Raw genomic sequence first — 25,353 nt, 5'->3', positions numbered from 1 at the left:
GGCAGGCACTGAAATCTGTTGGTGTTGGGGTGACCCCCCATTTGGATAAAAGTCCATTGTTCTTAATTTTTTTTTCTCATTAGCTATTTTTTAAGGAAATTTTTAATTGACATGTAACACACATACAGAAAAGTGAGCGTATCCTAAGTATTAGGCACAAAGTGCCCCCAGCCTGTAACCAGCACCCACGTCAAGCAAAGGAGCAGAATGTGCCACACCCCGTTCCAGAATATGCCTTGTGCTTCTTTCCAGCTGCTGACCGTGCTTCTGAGGGTAACCACTATTTTGACTGCTAAAATTACAGATTAGTTTTGCCTGCTTTTCAGCTTTATATGTATGGAATCACACAGTATGTTCTCTCTTGTATTTGCCCTCTTTCACTTGTCATTTTATCTGTGATGTTCATCCTTGCAGTGTGCCGTTGTAGTTTCCTGTTCTTGTGGCTGTATAGTATTCCGTTTTATTAATAGAACACAGTCTATTATTTATTGTATGGTTGATGCATGTTTGGGCTGTGTGCAGAGTTTGGCTGTTTCAAACAGTGCTACTATGAATATGTTTGAATATATCTTTTGGTGAATGAATGTATGCACGTACACACATATGTCTGAGTGTATGTATGCATAATTTATGTGTGTGTTTCTGTTGGGTATGTACCTAGGAGTGGAACTGCTAGATCATAGTTTTAGCAGATAGTGCTAAACAGTGATACCAGTTATACTTCCGCTAGCAAAGTAGGAAAGTTCTGGTTGCTCCATGCCCTTGCCAGTATTTGGCATTATCTTCTTTCTTCATTGTACTCATTCTAGTGGGTATGAAGTAATATTGTACTGTGGTCTGAATTGGCCCTTCCATGATATTGACCATTTGGGTATGCTCTTTTGTGAAGTGCCTGTTCAGGTCTTTTACTCGTTTTTCTATTGAATTGCCTCTCTTTTTCTTATCGGTTTGCAGGAAGCTGTTCATACATTGTTGAATATATGCATTGCACATATTTTCTCCCTTCCATAGCTTTTGATGTCCATACCTTTAGTGATATCCCCGAGGTTAATCCACATGAAAGCAGTAGGATTATATGTAATACTTTGCATGGGGATCTTTTGTTCTTTGTTAGTGATATTGAAGTTGGGGCTGCATTCTTTCAGTACTTGTCTACAAAGGCACTATTGCGGTATTAGCTGTGTAGAGTGGGACAGGGACTCTTGAAGTTCTTGGTGTATGTAGGTGTTGGCACCTTTGAGATCACATAAAAATAAAAATTGTTCATATCCAAGTGCTTGCTGTCCTCCATATACTGTTCTAAGCTTTTACATGGACAATCTCACTTATTCCTCATACATGCTTATCAGTTGTCACTCTTTTTTTTTTTTTTTTAGAGAAAGTCTTTTATTTATTTATTTATTTATTTATTTTTATGGCTGTGTTGGGTCTTCGTTTCTGTGCGAGGGCTTTCTCTACTTGTGGCAAGTGGGGGCCACTCTTCATCGCGGTGCGCGGGCCTCTCACTATCGCGGCCTTTCTTGTTTTGGAGCACAGGCTCCAGACGCACAGGCTCAGTAATTGTGGCTCACGGGCCTAGTTGCTCCACGGCATGTGGGATCTTCCCAGACCAGGGCTCGAACCCCTGTCCCCTGCATTGGCAGGCAGATTCTCAACCACTGCGCCACCAGGGAAGCCCCAGTTGTCACTCTTATTAGACCCATTTTCAAGTGAGGAAACTGAGGTTCAGAGAGGTTTTGTAATTACTGAAGGTCACATAACTGGGATTTTGGCTGCAAAACTCATGCTCTGTAATCAATTGTATTGCATAGAAAATTGCATTTCCTAAAATCGGTGTTTTATTAGAATGCCTGGCATAGTGCCTGGCACATAACAAGTGCTCAGTAAATACCTGTTGAGTGAAAGGATTTGACAGTGGTGAGTTGGATGATGTCTTCATTGAGTAGGGAAGTTTGTTCTGGCAGTGGGATATGTTGGTATGAGAAACAGTTGTTTTCCATCCTGATGTATCTCTTCACTGATGTATCTCGTGATGATGTCACAAGTAGACATCATAGTGGACATTTGTGGAGTGAATGACTCAATCTCAGACAGGTTGTAAACCCTGCTTAGCGGAAGGGGTACATTCAGAGGACGCTGCAGGGAGGGCCCAGGGCCAAGACAGGCACATGAGTAGGGGCCATGGCCATGGCCCAGGGAGAATTCAGAATCCAGCTAGCAGCATCCTGGTTGTATAGCCACAGGGTAGCCCAGTTTGTGGAAGCAGAACAGGGTCCAGTGTCAGCAGGCAAGGCTGTCCCAGTTACAGGCTGTCGGGTCAGAAGAGGTCCCAGCAGCAGTGCAGGGCTGGCAGTCTCCAAAGTCAGGTAATCCAGAGTCACAAGGTTGCAAGCAGTAAAAGTTCAGGCAGGCAGGAAAGAGAGCCAAGGAGCGCTTGCAGGGAGCCATTTCCCGGTCGACAGGTATTTATTGCAGGGAGCCATTTCCTTCTGAATGAGGCCTTTCTTCTCAGGCCACTGAGGGCCTGTGAGGAATACATCAGACCTCAGGCCGGACCGGGTGGGGTGACCCAGAGACCAGCCTGTGCTGGAGCCAGAAGGAGCTGTCATGAACGTCTTGTCAAACTCTTCATTTAACGGGCGAGGAAATTAAAGCTGAAGTGTGAGATTACTCAGAGCCAGGGGGAGAGCCAGCCTTGGAACCAGGCACTGTAGAGTGTTTCCTGCTTCCTCATGTTTTCCATCAAAAATTAAGAGGTGGAAGGAAGAAGGACCATGGTGAAAGCCCTAAAGAAGAAAGATGGAGAGTCCTTGGATATGGGGGGAGAAGGAGGAATCAAGTGACTACAGTACAGAGCTTGGGCGAATGGCAGTTCCAGTGATGGGAAAGTGGGAAGGAAGCTGGCTGGATGATGATTGCGATCTCAAGTCTAGAATGTAAGTTCCAGGAAGACAGAGGATTTTTCATTGTTATTGAAGCATAACATACAGAAAAGTACACAGAGAGCAAGGACTTTTTTTTTCTATTTTTTTTATTGTGGAAAATACATATAAAATTTACCATCGTAACCATTTTTAAGTGTACAGTTCATTGGTATTAAGTACATTCATATTCTTGTGCAACCATCACCACCATCAGAATTCTTTTCATCTTGCAAAATTGAAACTGTACCCGTTAAATAGTAACTTTCTATTCCCCTTCCCCCCAACCCCTGGCAAACACCCATCTACTTTCTGCTACTCTAGGCACCTTATAAAGTGGAATCATACAGTATTTGCCTTTTTGTGACTGGCTTATTTCACTTAACATAATGTCTTTAGGTTTATCCGTGCTACAGCATGTGCCAGAATTTCCTTCCTTTTAAAGGCTGAATAATATCCCATTGTATGGATATACCACATTTCATTTATCCATTCATCTGTTGATGGACACTTGGGGCAAGAACTTTTATATGGTTTGCTTACCAATGAATGGAGTAGATCCTGGCCTTAGTATGTGCTCAACAAATAATTGTTGAATGAATTTTAGTTATGTTGAATGTGAACTGACAGTGGGCTACCCAGGTGGGCTGTCCAACAGGTGTTCCAAGATGACTCAGGACTAAAGGTGAGGTGAGGGATGAGGCCAGCGGTGAGAAGGTACTCCCAGGGCACCGGGGCCGAGATGGGAGCAGGGGCCTGGGCTCAGTACAGGTGGGAGCAGAGCAATGAAAGATGCAGGAAAGGTGGTCTCAGGGAAGGGCCATGTACTTTAAAACAGGAGAGAGGTTTTAAGAAGGGGCTGCTGAGCACCGTCCGAGTCAAGAAGGATGGGGTCTGAGGAAGGAACATTAGAGCTGGCAAATAGTGATGGAGCCAAGATGAACTCGGCTCTGTCTGATGTCATTGTTGGCCTCGGAAGGAAATTTCTGTAGCGTGGTGGTGGAGGTACAGGCCAGAACATGAGATAGGGGGAACACATGTGAAATAGCCAGAGCTATTAAATGCTGGGCACTAGGTAAGGCACCAGGACGAGCAGCAGGTGAAGCAGCAGCAGAGGAAGATGCATGAAGCACAGAGCGTTCTTAGGCTTCATGGAAGTCTTGAACTTGAGTGTGGCCTTGGAGTTGGGCTCTGTGCAATAAAGAGGAGAGAGAAGGGCATGCCAAGTAGATAAGCAATGAGGAAAAGAGCTTGATGGAAAGAATGGGGGCGTGCATGGGGACAAGGAAGCCAGATCGATGAGGCAGAGGATATGTGGGGAAAAGTGGGAAATGTGGTTGGCACTTCTACCCTTTCCTCCCTTTTAAAGTTAATTAAGAGATAGCCATTGGGAAGCTTGAGTAATCTACATCTAAACACTACATCTAGCGTAACTTAGCAGTCACACTTACAATTACTGGACACTAATCCCCAGGACAACCCCGTTACCCTGTAAGTATAATAGAAGATTTCATCATGGACACTGGTAGTTGTAAAGAATTGGTTGCATGTGACAGATACACCTGGCTCAAATATGAGTGTAGCTGTTTCTGAGTTGTGTACTAGAGAATCAGAGCCTCCATTCAGTGTAACTACTGTTCACTAAGCTCCAGCTGACAGCCGTGCCTGATACTAGATGCTCAGATGTAAAGACAAAAAGGTTGAGATCTAAAAAGTAAGACTTGAGCCTGAACTGTGGCTAGACTTAACCTGAGTCTTAAAGGCTTTCCTTTCCGCAGAACCTGGGGAGATGTTGAGCTGAAGACTGAGAAAGTAGATGCCACATCTGCCACCATCTCACTCTTCAGCAGTTCCACACAAATGCTGAGCGGCCACTACTCTTCCCTGGGACCAGGCAAAAGCCTGTACTCTCATACAGAGCCCCCTCTGAAAAAGCAGTTTGGTAAATTCTTATGTACACCCAAAAGGTTGCCCCAGATCTCAAGGAAATATTTAGAAATGGTTTTTAAAGGTAATATCCAGCTAACTCCCCCAAATCCAGGATCCCTGGCAGCTATTTATCTCAAGGAAAATGCCTAGAGCATTCCCATAGGAGATAAATGAAGGATCCAAGTGTGTGGGAACACATATCCTCTGTACAGGGTACCAGGCAGATGCCACCCCCGCCCCCCGCCCCCAGTGCAGGAGCCAAGGCAGAGGGCGTGAGGCAGGAGAGGCCAGAGTCCTTACCTGTTTCTGAGTACCAGAGTTTTCCTGGCAGAGCTGGGAAGCACGAAGCATCTCCCTACCTGCCTCCAGCTCTGAGTTGCTGAAAGGGAAACCAGGACCCTAAAGGAGGTTTTTGGATCTCTGCACGCTTGGCCTGCATTATCTGTGGCACCACTGCTTACTCCAGCCCCATAGCAGGTTCCCTTAGCACCCAGCCTAGTCTGGCCTGACATGGGTTTTAGGGAAAGTGGGAAACAATAAAATAATAATGATAGCTAAATTTACTGTGTCCAGATGTGGTTCTGTTTTCTATGTATTAGCTCATTTAAACCTTATAGTGACTCTGTGGGATAATTGCTATGTTTGACAGATGAGGAAACTGAGTCACAGAGAGGCATGGTCTCTTTCCTGAAATCACTCAGCTAGTAACAGGTGGAGGTCTAAATTGAACCCGTGTGCCTACCGAGCCTGTGCTCCTCAGGGAAGACGGCCCCTGTGGGATGTGTAGGAGCCACCAGAGGTCAGAGCAGAGAGGTCAGCTGCTGACCAGTCAGACTCCGAGATCCGGTTTCTCCCTGTTGGAGCTGACTGCCTCCGCTGCTTCAGGGAGGGGACTGCCCTGTTGTATTACCCAAGTTTGCCAGGAGGATTAGCCTCTTCCTCGTGTCAAAACAAGCCAAGCAGGAAAAAAATCAACAAACAACTCATGACTTCCAGCAGAAAAAGCGCTGCAGCTTCTCCAGCAGGAGGGAGATCTCTGCTGCGGAGGCTCAAATGTCCCAGGTTACGTCCTAGCTGTAGGCGTGTGCCGAGAGGGACTGAGACCCTTGGTTTTACAGGTCAGTGCCCTGAGGCCCGGCCCACTTGGTGCTCAGTCCCTGCCAGCAGCCCTCCTCCTCTGCTCCCCGTCACGCTGCGTGATTTGCTGGTGTCCTGTCGCTGAGCCTGACTGGTTCTGTTTCCATGCTTTTCTGCACATCATTCCTTGCCCCTTGGGTTGCCTTTGCTCCTCCATTTTTATTGGAAGTTTTGGATTCTTCAGAGCCCCCTTTAGCTTCTGCCTCCTCCATGGAGCCTCTTTGCCTCCAGTGAATCCTGCCCCCTCCAGGTTCCTGTTGCATTTATTAACTCTTTTAATCATTGGGATCCCCAATACTGCCTAGTGGTGGCTTCAAAAAATTTATGTGTGTATGACATTTGCATATTTGTGTATGCACACATCATATATTTGCATACACATTTGCATGTATGTATATATATATATGCATATTTCTTATTTATAAGGTGGGTGATGGTAATGCATGCCTTCCACAAGTAATATTTATTGAGTGCCTGCTATATTGCAGGCACTATTCTAGGCTCCAGGGATTTAGCAGTTTACAAAGCAGACAGAAGTCCCTGTTCTCATGGAGCTGACACTCCAGCCAGTTTCAGGAAGAGCCCCCGCCCCCTCCAGAGTTGCTGGGAGAAGAGGAGGAGGCAGAGGGTCCCTGCTGATTGGTCAGAGGTGGAACCACAACCTGGGTGGGACTGCAGCAGGATGGAGGCTGCTCTGGTGGCCTGCACGGGGCACAGGGACTCCCAGGGTGAGATTTCTGCCGTGAAAGAAGAGGAGGAGGAGGAAGGGCCACCTGGGTTGCCCTGAAGGGGCAACATATCTCTTTCCCCCTCCCCAGTCATAACCCGTGCCTGACACTCCCACCCACTCACACAGCCCCAGTGGGCAGGAGGAGCGGCACCAGGTAGAGGCACCCCGGTCTCAGGGCTGCAGCCCCAGAGCCCTGTGCCTCAGAGTTGTGCCACCTTCCCCGCTCCAGCCCTCCCATGTGGTGGTGAAGGCTTACCTGGCACAGAGGCAGCCTGGCTGGCAGGGGCACATGGAGTCTTCCTGGCCACGCAAGGCCACTGAAAGAAGAGGTCATTCGACAGACCCCAGAGACCCCCCTCCCCAGCTTGTGCCAGAGGCAGGACTCTGGAGTCACTGAGCCCCCAGCAGATCTGGGGTCAAGTTCCCCCACCTAGTGGCCTGGGGTAAATGTAGATGTTGAGTGGATTTGCCGTGGATTTGGGCTTCTCATCACCTCATGCTATGACCATTGGCTATTGCTCATGCATAACATCCCCTCCTGCTTTCTGCTTTCTTCCTAGGATGAGGGAGGGCAACCTTGAGTGATGTTTTATCCCTCCATGCATCTCTTTTCCATGTGGGAAGTACCCATTTCCAAGGTATCTTTGGGAAGTAGAGAGAGGGGGCCATGGCTTTGGCCATCCCTGCATTTGGCTCTACCCGTGGCTCTGGTCACCTCTGACTGCCCTGCTGGGCCTCAGAGCCCACACCAGCCTCTCTGCGAGGGGCAGGGTGATTTTGAGTAAGTTTTACTTGACCTTTGCTTTGCTTCAGTTTCCTCATCTATAATATGGGACTGGTAATAACTGCACGTACCTCATGGAGTTATTGAAGGGATTAAATGAGCCTATAAATGAGCTTAAAATAGAGTCTGGCTCACAGTAAGTGCTCTATGTCTGTTAATCCTAGATTACTCACCAGTTTGTGAAGTGGTGGTGGGCTTGTTTGCTTAGCTCTGTGACCACGAGCTCACTGTGGGCAGGACATGTCTTATGTGTTCCTGTAGTCTCAGTGCCTAGCGCACCCAGTGCCTGGCACATGGTAGGCATTCAGCAAACATGTGTTAAGAGAACAGTGACCTCTGGATTTGGGCCAAGGTGAAGGGCAGACTCAGCATATGTGGAGGCATACAGGAGGGAGGCCTATGGAAGGGCAATTAAGCAGGATCAGAGGGTGCAGAATGGGAGAATGTGAGAACAGGTTGGAGGGATGGATTGGGACCAGATGCGAGGGGGCCTGGAACGCTAGGAGAAAGCCCCGGCAAGGCACTGGGGAACTGTGGAAGGTTTCAGAGCAGGAGAGGGACATGCAGGTCCAGGATTTCAGGGAAGATCCTGGTAGAAGAATCTAGACTACACTGGAGAAGAGAGAGCCTGGAGCTAGCAGGGCGACCAGTTAGGAGGTGCTGGGGACACACGCCTGAGAGTCACAAGCCATGTGGGCCGGCGGCATGCTATCTGCTCCCCTGCCCCTCTGGCCCCCGGCGCCACGAGGAACCAGGCCAGCCTGTTGTGACCTTCTCCATCCAGCCCTGACTGTTCCAGCCCTGGTGCTTGTCTATTTGCAGCCTCCTCTCTCTGACACACCTTGCGCAGGTTGCCAGGTTACGGCAGCCCGTGCTGCGCAAGTCCTTGTGCCCCAGCTCCGATGCCACTTGCTTCCCCCTCACTCTCCAGCCTCTGGATGTCGGTGTTTATTGTTTTAATCTTAAAGTGAGAAACAGTGAGGTTGCTGGAAATAGGCCATGTGCTTTTATTTGTTCTTCTAACCAAGGACAGTCATGTTTCCCAATCCCAGGAGCAGGACCTGGAGCCCAGGATGGAGATGCAGGCAGAGTGCGGAGGATTCACCAGGGAGGGCCGAGTGCTCTGGGGGTCTGGACCAGGCAGTGACTATTTGGTCCTGTGGCGGGAGCCTGTGTCTGCCTGCTTGCTGGTCCCGGAACAGGTCCATCAGGGCAGATGATGCTGTTCAGAGCCACCATGGCAGGGCTGGGTCCCAGCCTGGCCGGCGGGAAGGCACAGGTCTTGGCCGTTGAGGACACTGGCTTATCCTTGCGACCTGTGCCCTTGAATCTGGGCCACACTCTTATGAGGTGCTGGCTTGTGTAAGGAAGTTGCTTGTAGCCAACCTGTGTTAATAAGCACCTGCTGCATAAGGTGTTGTATCTGGTCTCTGCTGTAACAGCCACCTGGGAAGCCAGGGGACACTGCAGGCCTGCCTGGGCAGTGGAGTGCAGTGACAGTCCCTGCCATTTAATGAGCGTTTACTACGTGTTGGCCATTGCGCTGAGCACTCTGCATACATTATCTCATTTAATCCTGAGGTAACCACATGTCACAGTTGTTATTAGCACTGTTTTTTGGATGAAGAAACTGAGACAAGAGGAGGTTAATTAACTTGCCCTGGGTCACACAGCCAGTAAATTTGAGTTTCCCTGAATCAGAGCCCCTGCGGTCGGTCCTGATGCTCATGCGATGGGCACCTAGAACTCGGGGCTTATCGTTGGGAAGACCTAGGGTCAGTATTTTGCTCTGCCTCTCCGTTACTGGCTGGACGATCTTGGCCAGCTCCCCTCACTTTTCTCATTTGCCCATCTGTAAAATGGGAATAACTGTGTATACTTCACAACGCTTCGAGGGGGGATAAAAATGGCATAATTTGTCATAAAACTTGTTTGTGCACAAGAAGGAGTTATACGTACATTACACCTCACTTAAATGAGTCGATAGTAAAAACTTAAAACTACTTACAGAAAAAGGTACATGTTCACGTGCCTTTCTTTTTTTTTTTTTTTTTTTAAGGAAATGTGGTTGGTCCCACCTTTGTCCCTGGAGTTGTCAAGCATGAAAATGGGGAGGAGTTCATCAGGGAAGGACAGAGTTCGGAGGAAGTCTCCTAAGAGGAGGATGTCACTAGCTTGCCTAGCACAGTGGTTGGGAGTCTGGTACTGGCTGCATCCCCTGCACAGGCTCCTCAGCCCCTAACCTGTAAAGTGGAGGTGATGGTCATCCCAGCTTCCAAGCGCTGTCGTGAGGACCGACGGAGCTGTGGTACACGCGTGGGGCCGGCACTAGGCCTGATGCGTGGTGAGCGATTAGTGGATATTGAGGTCCACGTTCATGATGAGGCGGATGCTGTTTGGACAGGTAAGAGGGAAGGGACGTCCTGGTTTGGGGGCTTAGCCTTATTTGAAGGCTCTCTCGAAGGGGGACGGGGCGCACTCATGTCTGGTGGGAATGAGGACCCAGGCCCCAGAGCAACCTTGAGAGGAGGCCAGACCCTTGATAAGGGCTCTAAGCCAAATAGAGGCTCTACGTCTCCTACCCCTCATCCCCCAAAGCTGGGGTCAGTGGGGGTCAGGGCTGTGGGAGAGCAGGTCGCAGTCCTGCAGGCAGCGGGGAGATGGCCATGTCCTAGAGGTCCCCTGGCTGGCTTCCAGCTTGGGCCTGAGCAGGTTACCAATCAGCGGGAGGAGGGATGCATTCCACGGTGTAGCTTGGCTTTGTCGTCTCAGCCGAAGAACAAAGTTTATTCACAAAGGGTTCCTGCCATTTTTAAACTTGTTACTTGGTTCTGTGTGTGAGAGAGTGAAAGGAGACGGGAGGGTAAGAGTTGGGGTAGGGGTGAGAGGGAGGTTAACGTTGGAAGTGACCCGCTGAGGCCCCTTTATCTCCTTCTTGCATGAAGGTGATGTAGTAACTTTGGGTGCAGCCTAAAGGTACACAGTGGTCAGTCAGTATCTGGGCATTTTATGATTTAGAAAATGAGAGGTAAACACTGATATTTCAGGTATTTAGAAGTAGGCCCCGAAGAAGTTGTACTGTGTTTCCACTCTTGCGTTCACTTGTTCGTTCGGCCAGCAGACGGTTACTGGAAGTGGGTGTGCCATCCGTGGTGGCGTGAAGAGCTGTGAGAGGCAGTCCAGGTCCACAAGAAGCTTCCTTGCAGTCAGACTGTTTTATAACTGTTCCCAAATCATGTTAGCTCTGGAATCTATTTTAGGAACTCCTTTGGTTATGAACCATATCTTATATTTAATTTTGATTCTCTTTCTCCTCCTGTCCTGGATTCAGTAGCCTCATCCACGAACACTGTGTGCCTGGCGTTATCATAGGTATTGGAAGTATTTAGGAGAAGCAGAGATACTTGGTAGGAACGCGTTAACTAACTAGAGCTGCTGCCTAGAACGGCCTCCCGAGGACTTTAGGCCTTCTCTGTGCAGTCACCACTTCTATGTCGCAGAGGACCCTGAAGCCCACCAGTATTTGTGAGATGCCTGGAGCTGGGCATCAAGGCAGAGGGCGTTGCTCCCCTTTTCTTTGGTTGGTGAGTGTTCATAATGATAGTAGGAATTCCAGCCCACCCCAGGGGGCACCTGAAGGCAGGTGAGGCTCTTGAGATCTTTCTGCCTACCTCTGAGGGCTGCGATGGCCCTCCTTTGCTCCTTTCTCTTCATTTGTTCCTGTATCTGGTGAGGATGGCGTTCTGCTCAGATCTACAGTGAGTAGCCACGGGGAGCTGTTAGAGTCTCTGGTCTTTGATTCTCTGGGAGAGGGTGGGTTTGACAGTGCCTTCCCACCTCTGAGATGAGGACAGCTGGATTCTATCTCCTCCGTCCTCAGCATCACGTGGGGCCACACCGAAAAGAAAACCTCATGACTGATCCCAAGGTCCAGAGTTGACACTGCACTGATTTCAGCCCAGAGCAAGCCACCCTTAGCATCCTCCGGCCAGAGGGTGTTTGTGAAAGCACAGGTCGGGTGTCCCTTTGACATTTGCTTGGGGAGCCTTTCCAGAAGCTGGAGTAAGAGGAGTAAATTCATGTTTGACAAGCCTAGATCACGGGAAGGAGAGAGCAGCAGGAGCCTCACAGGACCAGCGTGTGCAGGGAAGGGACGCAGACCAAGTGAACCCGTTTCCGGTGTGTTTGTCAGGGACTTAGGGTGGTGATGTTGACAGGGAGCCTGATCAGCCAGTCAACAAGCATAGATTGGGTGCCTCTGGGAGTTTCGCATTGGAGAGAATGAAAGAGAATTCTAAACCTGGCACAGGCCTTTGAAAAGTTCAGACTCTAGTGGGAGGCACAGATGAGCACACGTGACAAGACATGACAGTGCATTATGAGGCTCTGGACTGTAGCACAGGGTTACACATGCTGTTGGCATTTGGAGAAGGGAGGACAATCATGGCCACCTCTCCTGCCTGGGAAAGACTGGAGAATAAAGGTAGATCCAATGCTTCGTCTAGTAGAGACCGTGGGTCTCTGGTCCTAGCCCACATCAGCAGTGTCAGCACGCCTTCTCCTTGAAGGAGCTTGGTCAGGTGGAAAGGATCCAGCCAGGGAGCACTCAGGACACGGGCAGGGAGCTCTGGGGTCAGAGAACAGGGTTCTATTCCCAGCTAAGGAAAATTGAGCAGATTAGTGGACATAATATATGTGAAAGCATCTGGCTGAGTGTTTTTCATGTAGAAATAATTCAGCAAAGGTTTGTTGATATATTCCTAAGATCACGACTGAGAGATTCCCAAGGAAGGTACCACAGCAAGGTTTAAAAAGAGTGTAGGGGGTGAGGGTGGGAGTGGAGGGGCGGGCCAGCTGTACTGGTGGAGAAAGCAGGAGGGAGGGAGGGAGAGCTCCTGTGGGAAGAAGGTTCTGCTGGAGGTCAGTCTGCTGTCCCTCCTGCTCAGGCCACTTTTGGAGGGTTGTTCAGTTCTTGATGCCAATGAGAAGGGAAATGTCAAAGTAGAACAAGTGCAGAGGAGGGCTGCTGGCATGTGAGGAATGGTTAAAGCATGGGCATATATACCCCAGAGAGGGGAAGATTTCAGCAGAACGAGTTTGCTGGGCAGAGTTTTGTGTATTGAAAGGACTGTGACGTGATGTGGGTGTCGGGCTTACTCTGTGGCAGTGACAGGGAGGCTGATGTTGATGCAGGGAGCTGGGTCATTGTCCCTCCCTTTGAGCTGCAAAGGACTCGAGGGAGGAAAGATGGGTGGCCCTCTGAGGTAGTGAGCCCCTTCAGCGGCGCTCTTGGTGTTTACAGGTAAGCTGAATGGCCATGATGCAGGGATGCTAATAATAAAAAGCCGTAATAGTTGCCACTTCCTGAATGCTAGTTGTGTACCAGGCAGTGTGACCCAGTGCTTTACTTGTATGGACTCACTTAATCTCCTACAACACTGGGCAGGGGTATGAGTAGCTTATTAGCCCTACTTTATAGATGAGAAAACTTAGCCTGAGAAACGAAGTAACCCACCCAAGGTCCCATACATTGGCCTCCAGCCCAAGGCCAGTCTTCTTGTACTGGTGAAGGGTGAGGCCGGATGACCTGTAGGGTGCCTTGCAACACCAGGTTTCTAAGTCTCCATCTGGTGGGTCATCCCAGCCATTTGGATGGGGTTGGGCAGCTCTCTTAGGTCCAGGGCAGGAATGGCGGTTACTGCTCTCCTGGTGACCTCACTGGGACTGGGAGGTCAGCAGGGGTATTCCGTTGGCTGTTAGGAACTGGCCTTGCTGGGGAAGTGGCTGGGGAGCCCCCAGGCTTATCTGAGCATCCCAGCTCCTTGCATCCGGTGTCCTCTAACCCTCTGGCGACTCTGGGCTCTCGGAAGCACCAGTGGTCCTTTTTTGTGTCAGCTTCCCCAGAAGCTTCTTGACTGTGTTGTCAGCACAGTCAGCCTGCGGGTGTCCCCCCACCCCTTTAGCTCTGTCACTGCAGAAGGGCACAGAGTGATGTCCAGGGGCCAAGACCTACCTTGTTTTGGGGGGCCAGAGTGGGATTAAGGAGACAACTGTCCTCCTACTGTACTAGTTCTCCAGGCTCTGGCAATCGGGGAAGCCCTTGCTTCCATGAGCAGAGTTCCCAGAAGAGGGCCTAGCACCAAGCCTGACACATAGTCAGCCCCAGGCATGTTTTTTTTGGAATAACAAATGTGTAGGACTCACCTGCCTTCTCAGTGCTCCCCCTAGGCCCTGAGGACTTTGGAGATTTTAGAGGGAGGGTGTTGGACGGTGGTTGGCTGCTCCTCTCACTCCACATTAAATGGCACTGGGAGAAGCTTCTCAGCATCATCCTTTGTGTTTTAAGGCTGTTACTGTTTCTCTGCTTCTGGGGCAAGAACACTGACCTTCCAGGCCTGAACCAGATCCTAACCTGAGAATAACGGCTGCCCGCCAGGCCCAGAGGCCTTCAGAGAGCTGAACCTTCATGTGTTGTTCCAACACCTTCCCTCTGTAAATAAAACACTCACAGGACTGCCCTTTATCCCACGGTTCTGGTCATCAGCCCCTCCCTACTCTTGAGCTCTCTGTACGCATAGGATGTACTCACATCATCAAAAATTTTGTGGGACCTTACTTTTGTTAAGGCTTAATATTATGAAAATAATGGAAAACGCATCCCCGATATCACCCCCAAATATGACATTAAATATTATGTTTTAGACTGCCTCAACCCCTCGCCCACCCGTCAGATGAGAGCCTTGTCCCCGCTCCAGCTCTCCTGACAAGGCCGGCACTTCGCTGAAAGTCCAGACCTGTGCCCTGGTGTGCACGATGGCTCCGAGGTCTTTCCTGTCCTTCTCAGGCTGTGGGCAAGGTCATGGGCATGGGCATGACCCCTGTGTGGGGGAGAAGGCAGTATGGAAATTAAAGCGCAAGTCAGAGTTGTTTGGGGAACCCCCATCCTACTTGTGTTTGTGACAACTGCTCTCTAGTTCTGACTCAGCTGAGTGAAGCAATAGTTGGTTCCGGGGCAGGAAAGAAACTCCATTTTTGAGACACATGGCACTCATGTGGTCATGCAGAGGTCAGTACAGACCCGTGAAACGTCAGTTGCCCAGGTTCTCCATACCCTAGATATGTCTGCTCTTGCTTAGCACTTCCCTCTTTGATCAAGAACCCCAGGAGCAGCAGTAACATCTAAGGGTCCTAGCCTGTGCCTGGAGGGCATCTGGCCAAGACCCCTCATTTCCCAAGTTGCATCTGGCCGGTGGCACAGACGGCAGGGTCCGCCGTGTAGGGATGGGGTAGAGCTCCCTTCAGTCCAACTCATGTGGCCCGGCCACACTCCATCTCTCTGGAAATTATTTCCATCCGTTGACGGCCAGGATTTCAAGAACAGCCAGCCAAGAGTTGCGTTGGGTTACTCCCTGAGTCCCAAGAAGACTTTGCCCCCTGCATTTCAGGCAACCCTAGAAGCCCCTGGTTCAGGGGCTTTGGCTAGTGGAATGACCATGTTTACTGAGCCCCAGCCCATTGTCAGAATAGTAGGTGCTCATCCCATTGCCAGCCTGGGTTTTGCCTGAGGCTGAGCCATGAGCCCTCTGGGGCAGTAGCTTAGATTTAACGATCAGTGGCCTAGGGTAAGGCAGACATTTTGGCCTTACCCATTTTCCCAGGAGGTGGTGGGAGCCAGCTTGGGCAGGACACTTTGGAGCCTGGATTTTTGGCCTGAGAGGCAGACTGACTCAGTCTGCCCAGAAGAAAGCATCTACTTATGAATAGGGCATACTGGTCACAATATCTGCCACCCTAGGCCTGACTTCCCCCTAAACAAACATGCCCTGTCACTACACTGCCCTTGGTGTATTCCACGCGGGAGGCTCTGTCGGTGCTGGGGCTCACTTCTGCTTGTTAAGGAGCTGACTTGGCCCTCACTCATCTTCTTTCACCCTGTAGTCAGGGGAGTCCTGTGTTCTCAGGGCCAGCATCTGGCAGGCCACTTACTGTCTGCTGCCTGGTTCCAGCTCCCCGCCCGTGGCGGCATTCTGTGTCTGCATCTGCACCTCACCTCTGCCAGGACCTCCCCTCCAGCACAGGCTGTCCCTAGCCCTTGTCTCTCGGATTTTCACTTGGCACGTGGTGCTGCATTGTGCCCTTGGAGTGTTTGTTTTCACTGCTGGGGCCTTGTTTCACTTCAGCTCAGCAACCTGGGCAGAAGTGCCATGGCCCTTTGGGTTGGGAATTTGATGGGAAAAACTCCTCAGTGGTTCTGGGGTAGCTGTTTCTGGAGACTGACAAGATGCGGTCTTTAAGGCTGTTAGACGGACCACATCATGGTCATTATTGTTGATCGAAGCTATTAACGGCACGGTTCTTTCAGGAACCTTTTCCCCATGGATAACATCAGACGTCTAATCTACAAGTACCATTTCTGACACCCCCCCGCCTTGACTTGGCACATTTTCAGACTTTTTCTAATTATATATATTTATAGATTGTGTGGTTTTATTTCTTCTTAAGGTTCCCTGAGATTAGAATTTCCTTACCAGGTAGTTAACTGTCCCAGCAATTTGGCTTTTACTTGGCTCTCAACCTTTTTCCTCGAAGCCCCTCCTCTGTCATCAGCCTATCATCTCAGCATACTCCACCTTGTCTACTTGGTCTTGTCAGTATGAAGCGAGGTGTGGTTGTGCCTGATTAGTACTTGGTTGAAAGACTGAGATTGCCAGGTACTATAGGTCTCTTGAGGTGTTACCAGGCCTTTTCTTCCAGTGCCTGGTATGGTACCAACCACAAAATCATCATTGTCCATCATCACCATCATCATCATAGTGATACTGGTACCAGTTGAACATTAACTCTGTGTTGGGCATTGTGCTGAACGCTCCTGTATCTCATACCATCCTCACCAAGAAAACCCCTAGGAAGTATGGATGAAGCTGAAAATAGGAACTTAGGAAGGTCAAATAAGTTGTTCAAGTCTGTATAACTAGTAGAGGCTGTATTAGGATGCACATTCAAACCTGTCTCACTTTAGAGTCTGAGTTTTTCACCACTATCTGTATTATCCTTGTTTAGTAGTATGTACTCACGAAATGTTTGTTGAATGGCAAGATTGTTCCCACAGTCTGGCTGGTCTCTGAGGTATCACTAACCATGATGAGGATAGCACCCAATATTTTTGAATACTTAGATTGCTAGGCTCTGTAATAATGTGATGTAAGTGACATACATCAGGTTAATCTATGTAATCTGCAGAGCTCAATGAGGAAGATTTCCCCTGTTTTGCAGATTAGGAAACCGAGGCTCAGAAAGGCTGAGTTAACTTGCTCAAGATCACACAGCTAAAGAGTATATAAGTTGGGATTTGGCTGCCAGTTATCTCTTGAACAGTGTGAGTCTCTTCTCTTGATCACTATGTTATTGTCTACAAAAAAAAGATTAATTTCTTCCTCTGTCCCTTTCTTCTTGCTGCCCCCTTCCTTAGCTTGGGATGCTTTTTCTGTGCCTGTTTCTTTTCATCCTACTCTTTCTGAGAGGCCCAGGCTGGGCTCAGACTATGTCTGTCCACATTGAACGTTGCAAAATTAGTTCTTCGATTTATATTTTCTTAAACTTTACTTGTAGACATATCCTCACGTTAAAAATCACCTGATTTAAGATTGGTGCTCCATACTATAAGAGTAGATCTATTTGTCTATCTTATTTCTGACCAAAGGAATGGAACAAAGAGCCTAGTTATAGACCCCTGTATATCTGGACACCTGATTTATGACAAAGGGGACTCTATCTTATTTCTGACCAAAGGAATGGAACAAAGAGCCTAGTTGTAGACCCCTGTATATCTGGACACCTGATTTATGACAAAGGGGACACTGCTGGGCAGTAGGGAATGAACGGTCATTTTAATAAAAAACAGTGCTGGGTCAGTTGGATGTCTACAAGGAAAGAAATAATCTTGACCACTACCTCACGTCATACACAAAAATAAATTCCAGAGAGATCATCAATCTCAATGTGAAAGTTAAGACAAAATAAAACTTCATTTACAAGGTCACATAGAGTATCTTCATAACCTTGAGGTAGCCATACATTTTTTTAAAGAAGACACCAAGAGCACCAAAAATAAAGGAAAAGATTGATAAGTTGGGTGACATTAAAATGAGGAACTTCTCATCATCAAAAGACATCAATAAAAGAGAGAAAAGGCAAGCAGAGTGGAAAGGATACATGTAATACCTACAACTGGCAAGTGGATTTGTATCCAGAATACGTAAAGAATCCAACAGACACATAAGAAAAAGAGCCCCTCTCCTCCCAAAAAATGGGCAAAAGAATATTCCATACTTATAAACTGAGTTGTATACAGTTTTCTTCTCCCAATTCCAGGTTTTAACCAATTTGTCCTGGGTCATTGGCACAGCCTGGTGGCTGGCCTTGGGAACTGTCTAATCCCCTGGCTCATCTTGACATTTTCTTTTATGTCTGGACTGTGGACCCTTCCTTTTGCATGTCCTGTGTCACTCAGCTGTTTTTCTGCCACAAGTGCCTCCTTTCTCATGAATACATAATACATAGGTCTCTTCCTCTTTTCCTTTGGCTTGTTAACTTTTGACCAGCTATTTTAAGGCTCTTTCTCTCCGGCTTCTCCCTCACCATCCCTCCTGCCTCCACCCCCACCCCTATTTCGTTTCCCTTTTTGTACCTCCTTGTTTAGCCTAAAGACTTGTTGTTGTAATGGTTATCCTAAAATATCTGAAAGCCTTTGGGGAAGCAGGCTCGTACCGTGGGCTCCAGAGGCAGAGCGAAGACTTAAGGCGGGTAATTAGCTACCTTGAGAGTGATGTCATCTCAGTTATGTTCCATTGTCTGAGTCCTCCAGAGGTGGGCCGGGGGGGTTACTGAACGAAGTAGAGGCTGGGCAGTGCCTTGGTCTTAGTGTTGTTTATGGAGGGTCCTATGCCTTGGATGGGCAGCTGGATTACGATAATCCTTTCCAATCTTATCAACAAAGCCCCAAATAGAGCCTTTGAGGATGCCCAGAGCAGCACCTCTCATCTGGGAGAAAGGGCCTGTGTATTGGAATGATTCTTTTGTCCTTCTGGTGGGTCAGGATGGGGCACAAATACTAGCACTCTAATGGTATCATTCATAGTTAAAAATAATTCTGATGTACCCCTCCACCTGCAGCCCTCAACATGGGGCTGGTTGACAACCACTGACCTGAAGGGTAGGATTTCCCTTATTTCCTTCTGTGCCATTCTTTTCCTCCAATAGCAGCATCTGTGAGGTGAATCTTTTCGGTTATCTTCTTCTTTGTTTCTTTATTTTATTTAAATCCTCACTTGGGCAGTGCCTGCTCCTATAGCATATTTTGGACACATTACCACAGAGAAAACACAATGGAAACTCTGCAGGTATGTTTGGACTTTAAAAATTGGGGGGCAATGTTTAAAAATCAAGAGTTTAATGTAGTAAATGTAGATTTTTGCCTTCTCCTGAAAAATTGGACGATCTGGGTCTCTACTCCCAGATGGCCCCAAGTGGGCAGAGTGGGGGAGGGGCTTGTCCCTGCTCCTGACACACTCCCTGCCCGTGGCTTGCATCCTTTGCTACCTGCCGAGTCCCCCAAGGCATTGGGGTTTGTCTCTTCCTGAAGTGGGTAAAATAGGCTTTTGTGGGCTAGCCTGGGAACCCAACCAGTACATTTAATATTGTTTCAGTGAAAAAATGAGTTCCAGCTTTTAAAGAGCAGACTTTGGAAACGTCAGAAATGCCAATTTGGGAATGCTTGTAGGGTCCTCTAACAGAACCTGTATGTCTTGAGGTGATGGCCTGTGTCTCGTACTTCTCCTGCGCTGAATGTGGCCTTAGCATCTAGTAGGTACTTAATCGGTGATTTACCTCCTGGGGTTACTGAGTGCCCTTTGTCTGCTCCCTTCCAGGCGGTAAACAGAAACACCTCCCGGTGGACCTGAACCTGTCAGCGCTGCCTGAGACCAGACCGCTGCCTGATTTATCTAGAACACCCACTCGAGCCCTTGATACTCGTGTAGAGTTTGGGATCAGTCCCATGCACAGAGCTCCCTGTCTTGAGAGAAATGACTTCTTTCCTGATGAAAGATCCAGCCCCTGTTCAGGAGGCCCTAATGAGGAAATGGGAGGACAGAGAGGCCTGCACTAAGCCTGCGCTTTTGGCTGAGGCCCACCGAACTGGAGTTTGTGGCAATTACAGAGTGCTTGCGTTCCAAACCCAGGGCAAGGGCTGGGTAAAAGTCCAGCTCATCCCCTTTAAAGAAAAAAATTCTTCCTCTTTGACATTTCGAGGTTTTGACCCAGATCAGTCAGAGGCCACGGAGAGCTCGCAATGTCTGGAGAGTGTGTTTAGTTCCTGAGGCCTGGAGCTGCAGAGAAGCCAGAGCAAGTCAGTGACCTGCTGGGCTTGAGTTGAAGCCCTGCCTTTTCAAGTGTGCCCTGGCCCAGCCTCCCCAGACCTCACAGGGTGGACGGAAGGAGCCAGCACCTTCCCCTCACTCCAAAGTTATCTTTACCCCCTGAAATCAAACATCGCATGCAGCACCCTGTAAAACTGCTTCCTTGTAGGCTTGAGCATGCTTGCTGAGTAAACATCCTCCCATGTTTTTGGAACTGAATCCATTTCTGCTTCCTGGTCATCCCACGTGGGTTTTTCTGTTCTGGGTGTCATGCAGAATCAGGTTAATAGAAGGCAGACCTAGAGTTGGGCAGGGGCACCTAAAACGACAGTTTCAACCTTAGTAAATTGTAAGGAGAGTAACAGGGTCATGGGAAGAAAGAGAAAAGACTTAGATGAAAAATGAAATGAAACAGAGCCTCCCAAACATAGTGCTGCCATAATGCTTTGCAAGTCAGAGTTGGTTCCTGCTGAGCCCTGAGATGGGGACCTTCCTTTGCATGGGCTCAAGCTCCGTTGTGCTGTGGTTGAACCACAGTCAGCCTCCGTCTGTAGGTTCTGTGGCTGCGTATGGCCCTCTTGACCCTAACTTGCTCTTGCTCCGTCTCTCGTGACTTATTTGCCTCTTCTCTCTCACTTCCACCCACCCGTGACATCTCCATCGCCATGGCATTGAGCAGCCACGTCATTCACCAAGTTCACCGGGTGATGGGCCAACTCTGTGCTGAGCCCTACTTCCTTCTAGTTCTCCCTCCTGAAGCAGGAGGCTCCCTGGCAGAGCTCAAAGCCCTTTGTTTATTTGATCCTGGGCGTCTTGGATAAATCAGGAATGTCCTGACATGAACTTAGGCATGTTTTTCTTCCATGGAAAAGGAAACTACGGCAAATGGTATTTAAGTAGGCAGAGGACCATTCCGGGGGACTTGCGTTGGTGCCATCAAGGCCACATTCCTTTGGTCATCAGACCAGTAGGTGACTTCTTTATTGGCATGCTCTACCCTGGAGCCCAGAAGGTGTGAATTTGAAGCACTTTCTCCCCTGCTGAGAGCTTGGCACAGATGCTCTGGACTTCTTTTAAAGCCATGGAGTACCATGGTTGTCTTCCAAGTGGTCTTCGTTCTGCTGGATGAAACCTTGGCCCAGAGTAGTTGCTTGAAGAAGGCTGCTTGGGAGTTGGGGTACAGGATAAGGTTGCTGCCTGGCCTCTCATTCTCAAGCCATCTTGAAGTTGCAGTGATCTCGATGTGATATACTTTGAGTCAGCTGCCCCAAGACCTAAGTACATCTCTCACTTCCGATCAGGGCTAGGCTCTTGTGGTACAACTGGTCACCAGAAACCTTTGCGGGTCTGCATTCTTTGGATGTGGCGTTGTGGGAACCCAAGACTTCCTGAGTCTGTCTAGGTATATGGGGTCCAGTGAGTTAGCATCTGAGTTGTTCTGGAACTTTTTTTGGGTCTGGGGGCAGGAAAATGTTGGGAGCTATGTGCTTTGCTGCAGTGGAGACCTGTCAGTATCCAACAACAATCCCAGTCAGTCTCCAGAGTGTTGGTAGGAAACCCCCCTCCCTGTGAGAGTTTCCAGGTGTGAATGCCCATGTGTTACCATGGCAGGGGCAGTGCAGGGTGGGCTTATGGGTGCTCATCTCACTTGGCCGCCTGCCCTGGAGAGAAGAAGCCAGTCATTGGCCACTGCAGGTCCAGGCTTGGCTGCTGCTCTGTTTTGCTGCTTTTCATGTTGTCAGAGGATCTTCTTGGGAACAAATGACTCAGCAACCTGAATCTCTGGGACTGAGTAGCCCAAGTGCCTTTTGAGAAGTGATTGGACCTATCTACACAGGCCCTAAAATTCTGAGCCCAGGAAGAGTGGAGATCCGGACTGGTTTTACTCTAGATTCTTCAGGCTGCCATTCAATTTGGTTTCTCCAATTCCTGCCCCAATAGAAGGATCTAACTCATGGGGTAAGCAGGCAATGTTTTAATTATGCTTTTTGTCCTTAGGAAATTCCAGGAAGAAAAAAGATCCTGGTTTGTGGCCAAAAAAGCAGAAAACAACAAAAATCAGCTACGGCTGTAATTCTGGACTTGTCTGTGGCAGAAAGAGTTAATAGGACGGTGGTCTCAGGGTGGGGGCCATTATATTCTCGGGTCCAGGAGAAGCTCATATGGTTCAAGAAAAGATGACGCCACATTTAGTGTGGGACAGCCCTGTCTGGGTTCTGGGCGCTGTCACTCAAAGAGTTAAGCTAGTCTTATGGCTGGGGAGCCCTCAGGGAAGGCCTGAGCCTGTAGGAACCAGGCCCTCTATGCCCCAGAGCAGTGAGGTCTGGGGTAAAAGAGGGGCTGAGAAGTGTGGCCAGGAAAGCAGAGTGTAGGCCCAACTTTTTTTTGCCTTGTTTGACCAGCCTTGGCACTGCCCTCTGGCTCTCCAGGGGAAAAGCTGCAGTTCTGCTCTTGCAACACAAGGAGCAGACTGGAGAATTTAGATCTGCGTCACAGAGCTCAGAGAGAGAGAGAGAGAGGAGAGAGGGGAGAGAGAGAGGGAGAGAGAGAGAGAGAGAGCGCGAGCGCTCCGTCGATAGGTCTGCTAGCAACAGCCGTGCTGCAGCAGAGAGAGAGAGAGAAATCAAGAAACAAGTCATAGCAACACCGGGCACCAGGTTCTGCCAGCTCACTTGCCAAGCGTTCAGAAATCTGTCAGGGGCCGGAGGCCTCTGGGTAGCCTAGGCTAAGGAGATGACACGCAAGGTGGCACGGGCGGTTCCCGCGGGGAGGAGGTAGGGTGGCGGTGGGGGGCAGGGGTGGGAGCAAGAGGTTTCGGGGCGATGGTGGAAGGTTTAATGGGACCAGTTTCTGGAACATTCGGGACTGCGGCACCTTACGGCCAACCGAGATTTGGGTCTGCGCAGGCGACGATGGGTGGTCCGATGGGCTTCAGGACTTGATGGCGTAACCCCCGTCTTCCCCCACGTACGTATTTGCTGGGATCGGGGGCGATGTCTCTGCGTATGTGGGTGCTCTGTCTTTCTCACCTTCTTTCTTGCTTTTTGCTATTTTTTTTTTTTTCTGAGGGAGGGGTTTTTTCCACTTTAATTTCTTTTCCCTTAGTGTCAGCTGCTCAAGCCTGACCGAGGTAGAGGAAAGAGGAGCAAGCCGTCCCTGGTGTCCCACCTGACCTCCCAGCCTTTGCCCCCATTTCCTTCTATCGGGCAGACAAACAGACAGACAGGCTGGTTTTCCAAGTTGTTTGGGTATCAGTGTCCGTCCGTATGGTTCTCAGGTAGAAGGTACGGAGTGAGGAGGAGAAGTGTTGAGAGGAAGGCGAGAGGGGCAGCTTTCTAGGGGTTGCCTTGTTGAAACATTCGGCCCTGGGAATCTGGGGCTGTTGGGGAGCAGGTGGGCAGGATGGGGCGTGGGCTGCGAGAAGTGGGGTAAAGCTGGTAGGTTTGTCACTGCGTAGTTGGGGAAAGTGGGGAATGGTGACGCAGTCACTCTTGGATCTTGTTAGGGGCTCTGGGGGGACAGGTAGTGAGGGTCCCAGGATCTGTAGGGCCAGCTGAGAGGGGTTGACGATGAGCTGAGAAGGGAAGCTAGCATTTAGAGATTAAATGTCATCCTTTTGGCTTTGGAAAGTTGTTTACCTTGTGCTCTCTGTGTCTCCATGTTGGCACCCTTCCAGTTCACATGTGATGGCCTTCCTTGTACTGCTGCATCATTAACTAAGTGACTGAGCTGGCCTTCCATTGGCCAGGGGAGGGCTCTCACTCCAGACACTTCCTCTGATTGGTGGGTGGACCAATGGCAGGTGAAAACCTGTTTTTGATTGGCTGAGGGAAGGGTATCAAATCTGAATTTGCATTTCACTTGCTTAAAGGGGAGGGGGGAGAAGCCCAGCAGCTTTCTAAAATCTGTTTAGGGGTGTGCGTATGCTCCTGTGTCTGTGCCTGCTTCTGACTGACCAGTTAAAGCCTCTTCCTGTGCCTTTTTAACTTTATGCACTATAAGGAAGAGGAGCTGAGGGCTCCCCAAACTTTTGTTTTGGAGGGGCAGGGGTTGGGGAGATGGGCACGCAGAGGGTTGACCAAACTGGAAGAAAAGACTTGTTCTTTAGTGGGAATTTTCCGATCAGCCACACCTCAGCGTTGCGGCAAAATAAATCTTGGCTCCCCTGGAAACGCATGGGCAAGGTAGGGCAGAGCTGCTGCTGCTGTTGCCGCCACCCTGGGCTTCCTGCTGACTCCGGGCTCCTCCCCGGGGACACGAGATTTGCATTGACGTCCCAGACTGTCCAGAGCTGAGCCCATTATGGGAAGGACCTGCCTTCTGGAAGCTGCCGCTCCCCGGTGCTTGGAAAGGTGAGGACGGGAGCGGACCCCAGGACGCTGCTTAGAAACTGCGTATTTGGTGGGATTTCCGGAAAGCCACGGGGCCACAAGAGGCTTGGAGGTCCCAGGTTAGAAGGGTTTGTCATCCTGGGGAGTGAAGAGAGTAAGAGCAAAACTAGGGCAGCAGGCTGCTCGCCTCTGGTTGGGGGAGGAGGACTTGGAAAAATCAGGGTCCCAGCTCCCCGTCTGGTTCTTGTTGCAGTCCCCATGTCTGTGGGGAGGGGGTTTCCAAGCCCTGCACCTTGCGCAGTGGCCCCCGCCCATGACTGCGCATCTGGGAACGCAATGCGCTCTGGGTCTCTGGCCTAGGACAGCACCGCCCTTCTTATTACATAACGGAGGGCACGGCTGTGCCTTCTCGGCCCTTTCTTGCAACCCTATCTCCTGGCTCCCCAGGGCCCACAGAGCTGGGGAGGGTCTGGTGGGTGAGCTGTGAAAGACTTAACTCCCTTGGAGGGCTAGCTCTTGTCCAGTCAGCGATAGGGGCTGGGTTTGAAGACAGAAATGGACTGCTGACCCCCATGTTGGGATATGAAACGCAGAATGTCCTTCTGAATGCCCTATGTCACCTATGGCCCCCAGGACCTCTCAGGAGGATGGGATGATGCCCTTCTTTCTCTCTTATGCTTTCTGCTTTTTGAGAGGAAGTTTCTGAAGGGAAAGATGTGACAATTGTGAGAGTAAGGGTTTTGCGGGGGAGGGGGGCAGTTGGGAGGTGGTTGACAGTTCCCTCCCCTTGTCTCTGGCTTCCCTTTCCCTGGGTGGGTTGATAATATTTTTGGACTCTTTTTTATCATAAGGCTGCCATTTTGGAGGCATTTCTGCTGGTCTCCGACATGGTGGCGTTGGTTTTTCTGGTCCTGCTGTGCCAGTTCCGCAGAGTGGGCGGGGGGCGGGGGCTATGACGGAGGCGGCGGCGGCGAGGGGGGTGCGGGGGGGGCAGAAGCGCAGCAGAGGCGGGCACAGCGGTGGCTGCCGCAGTGAAGGTGGCCCCAGGGGCAGGACCGCCCAGTCCCACCCTCGGACACAGCCCTGGCTTTGCCAGAGCGTGGGC

General features: G+C 49.7%; 1 protein-coding gene across 1 annotated transcript in view; it reads left to right on the top strand.

Moving 5' to 3' along the window:
• Positions 1-25,353, top strand: part of LOC309647585 (uncharacterized protein) — a 74,632-nt gene that overhangs the window by 20,446 nt on the left and 28,833 nt on the right. Inside the window, exon 4 of the mRNA XM_082435022.1 lies at positions 19,429-24,269. Coding sequence (XP_082291148.1) covers positions 19,429-19,435 — 7 coding nt within the window. The 3' untranslated portion in view covers positions 19,436-24,269. The remainder of the gene's footprint in view (positions 1-19,428; positions 24,270-25,353) is intronic.

The sequence above is a fragment of the Balaenoptera physalus genome (assembly GCF_965194825.1).
Source record: "Balaenoptera physalus genome assembly, chromosome: 1".
Lineage (NCBI taxonomy): Eukaryota > Metazoa > Chordata > Mammalia > Artiodactyla > Balaenopteridae > Balaenoptera > Balaenoptera physalus.
Note: the sequence above shows the minus strand (reverse complement) of the source record. Positions and strands in the feature narration are given on the sequence as shown.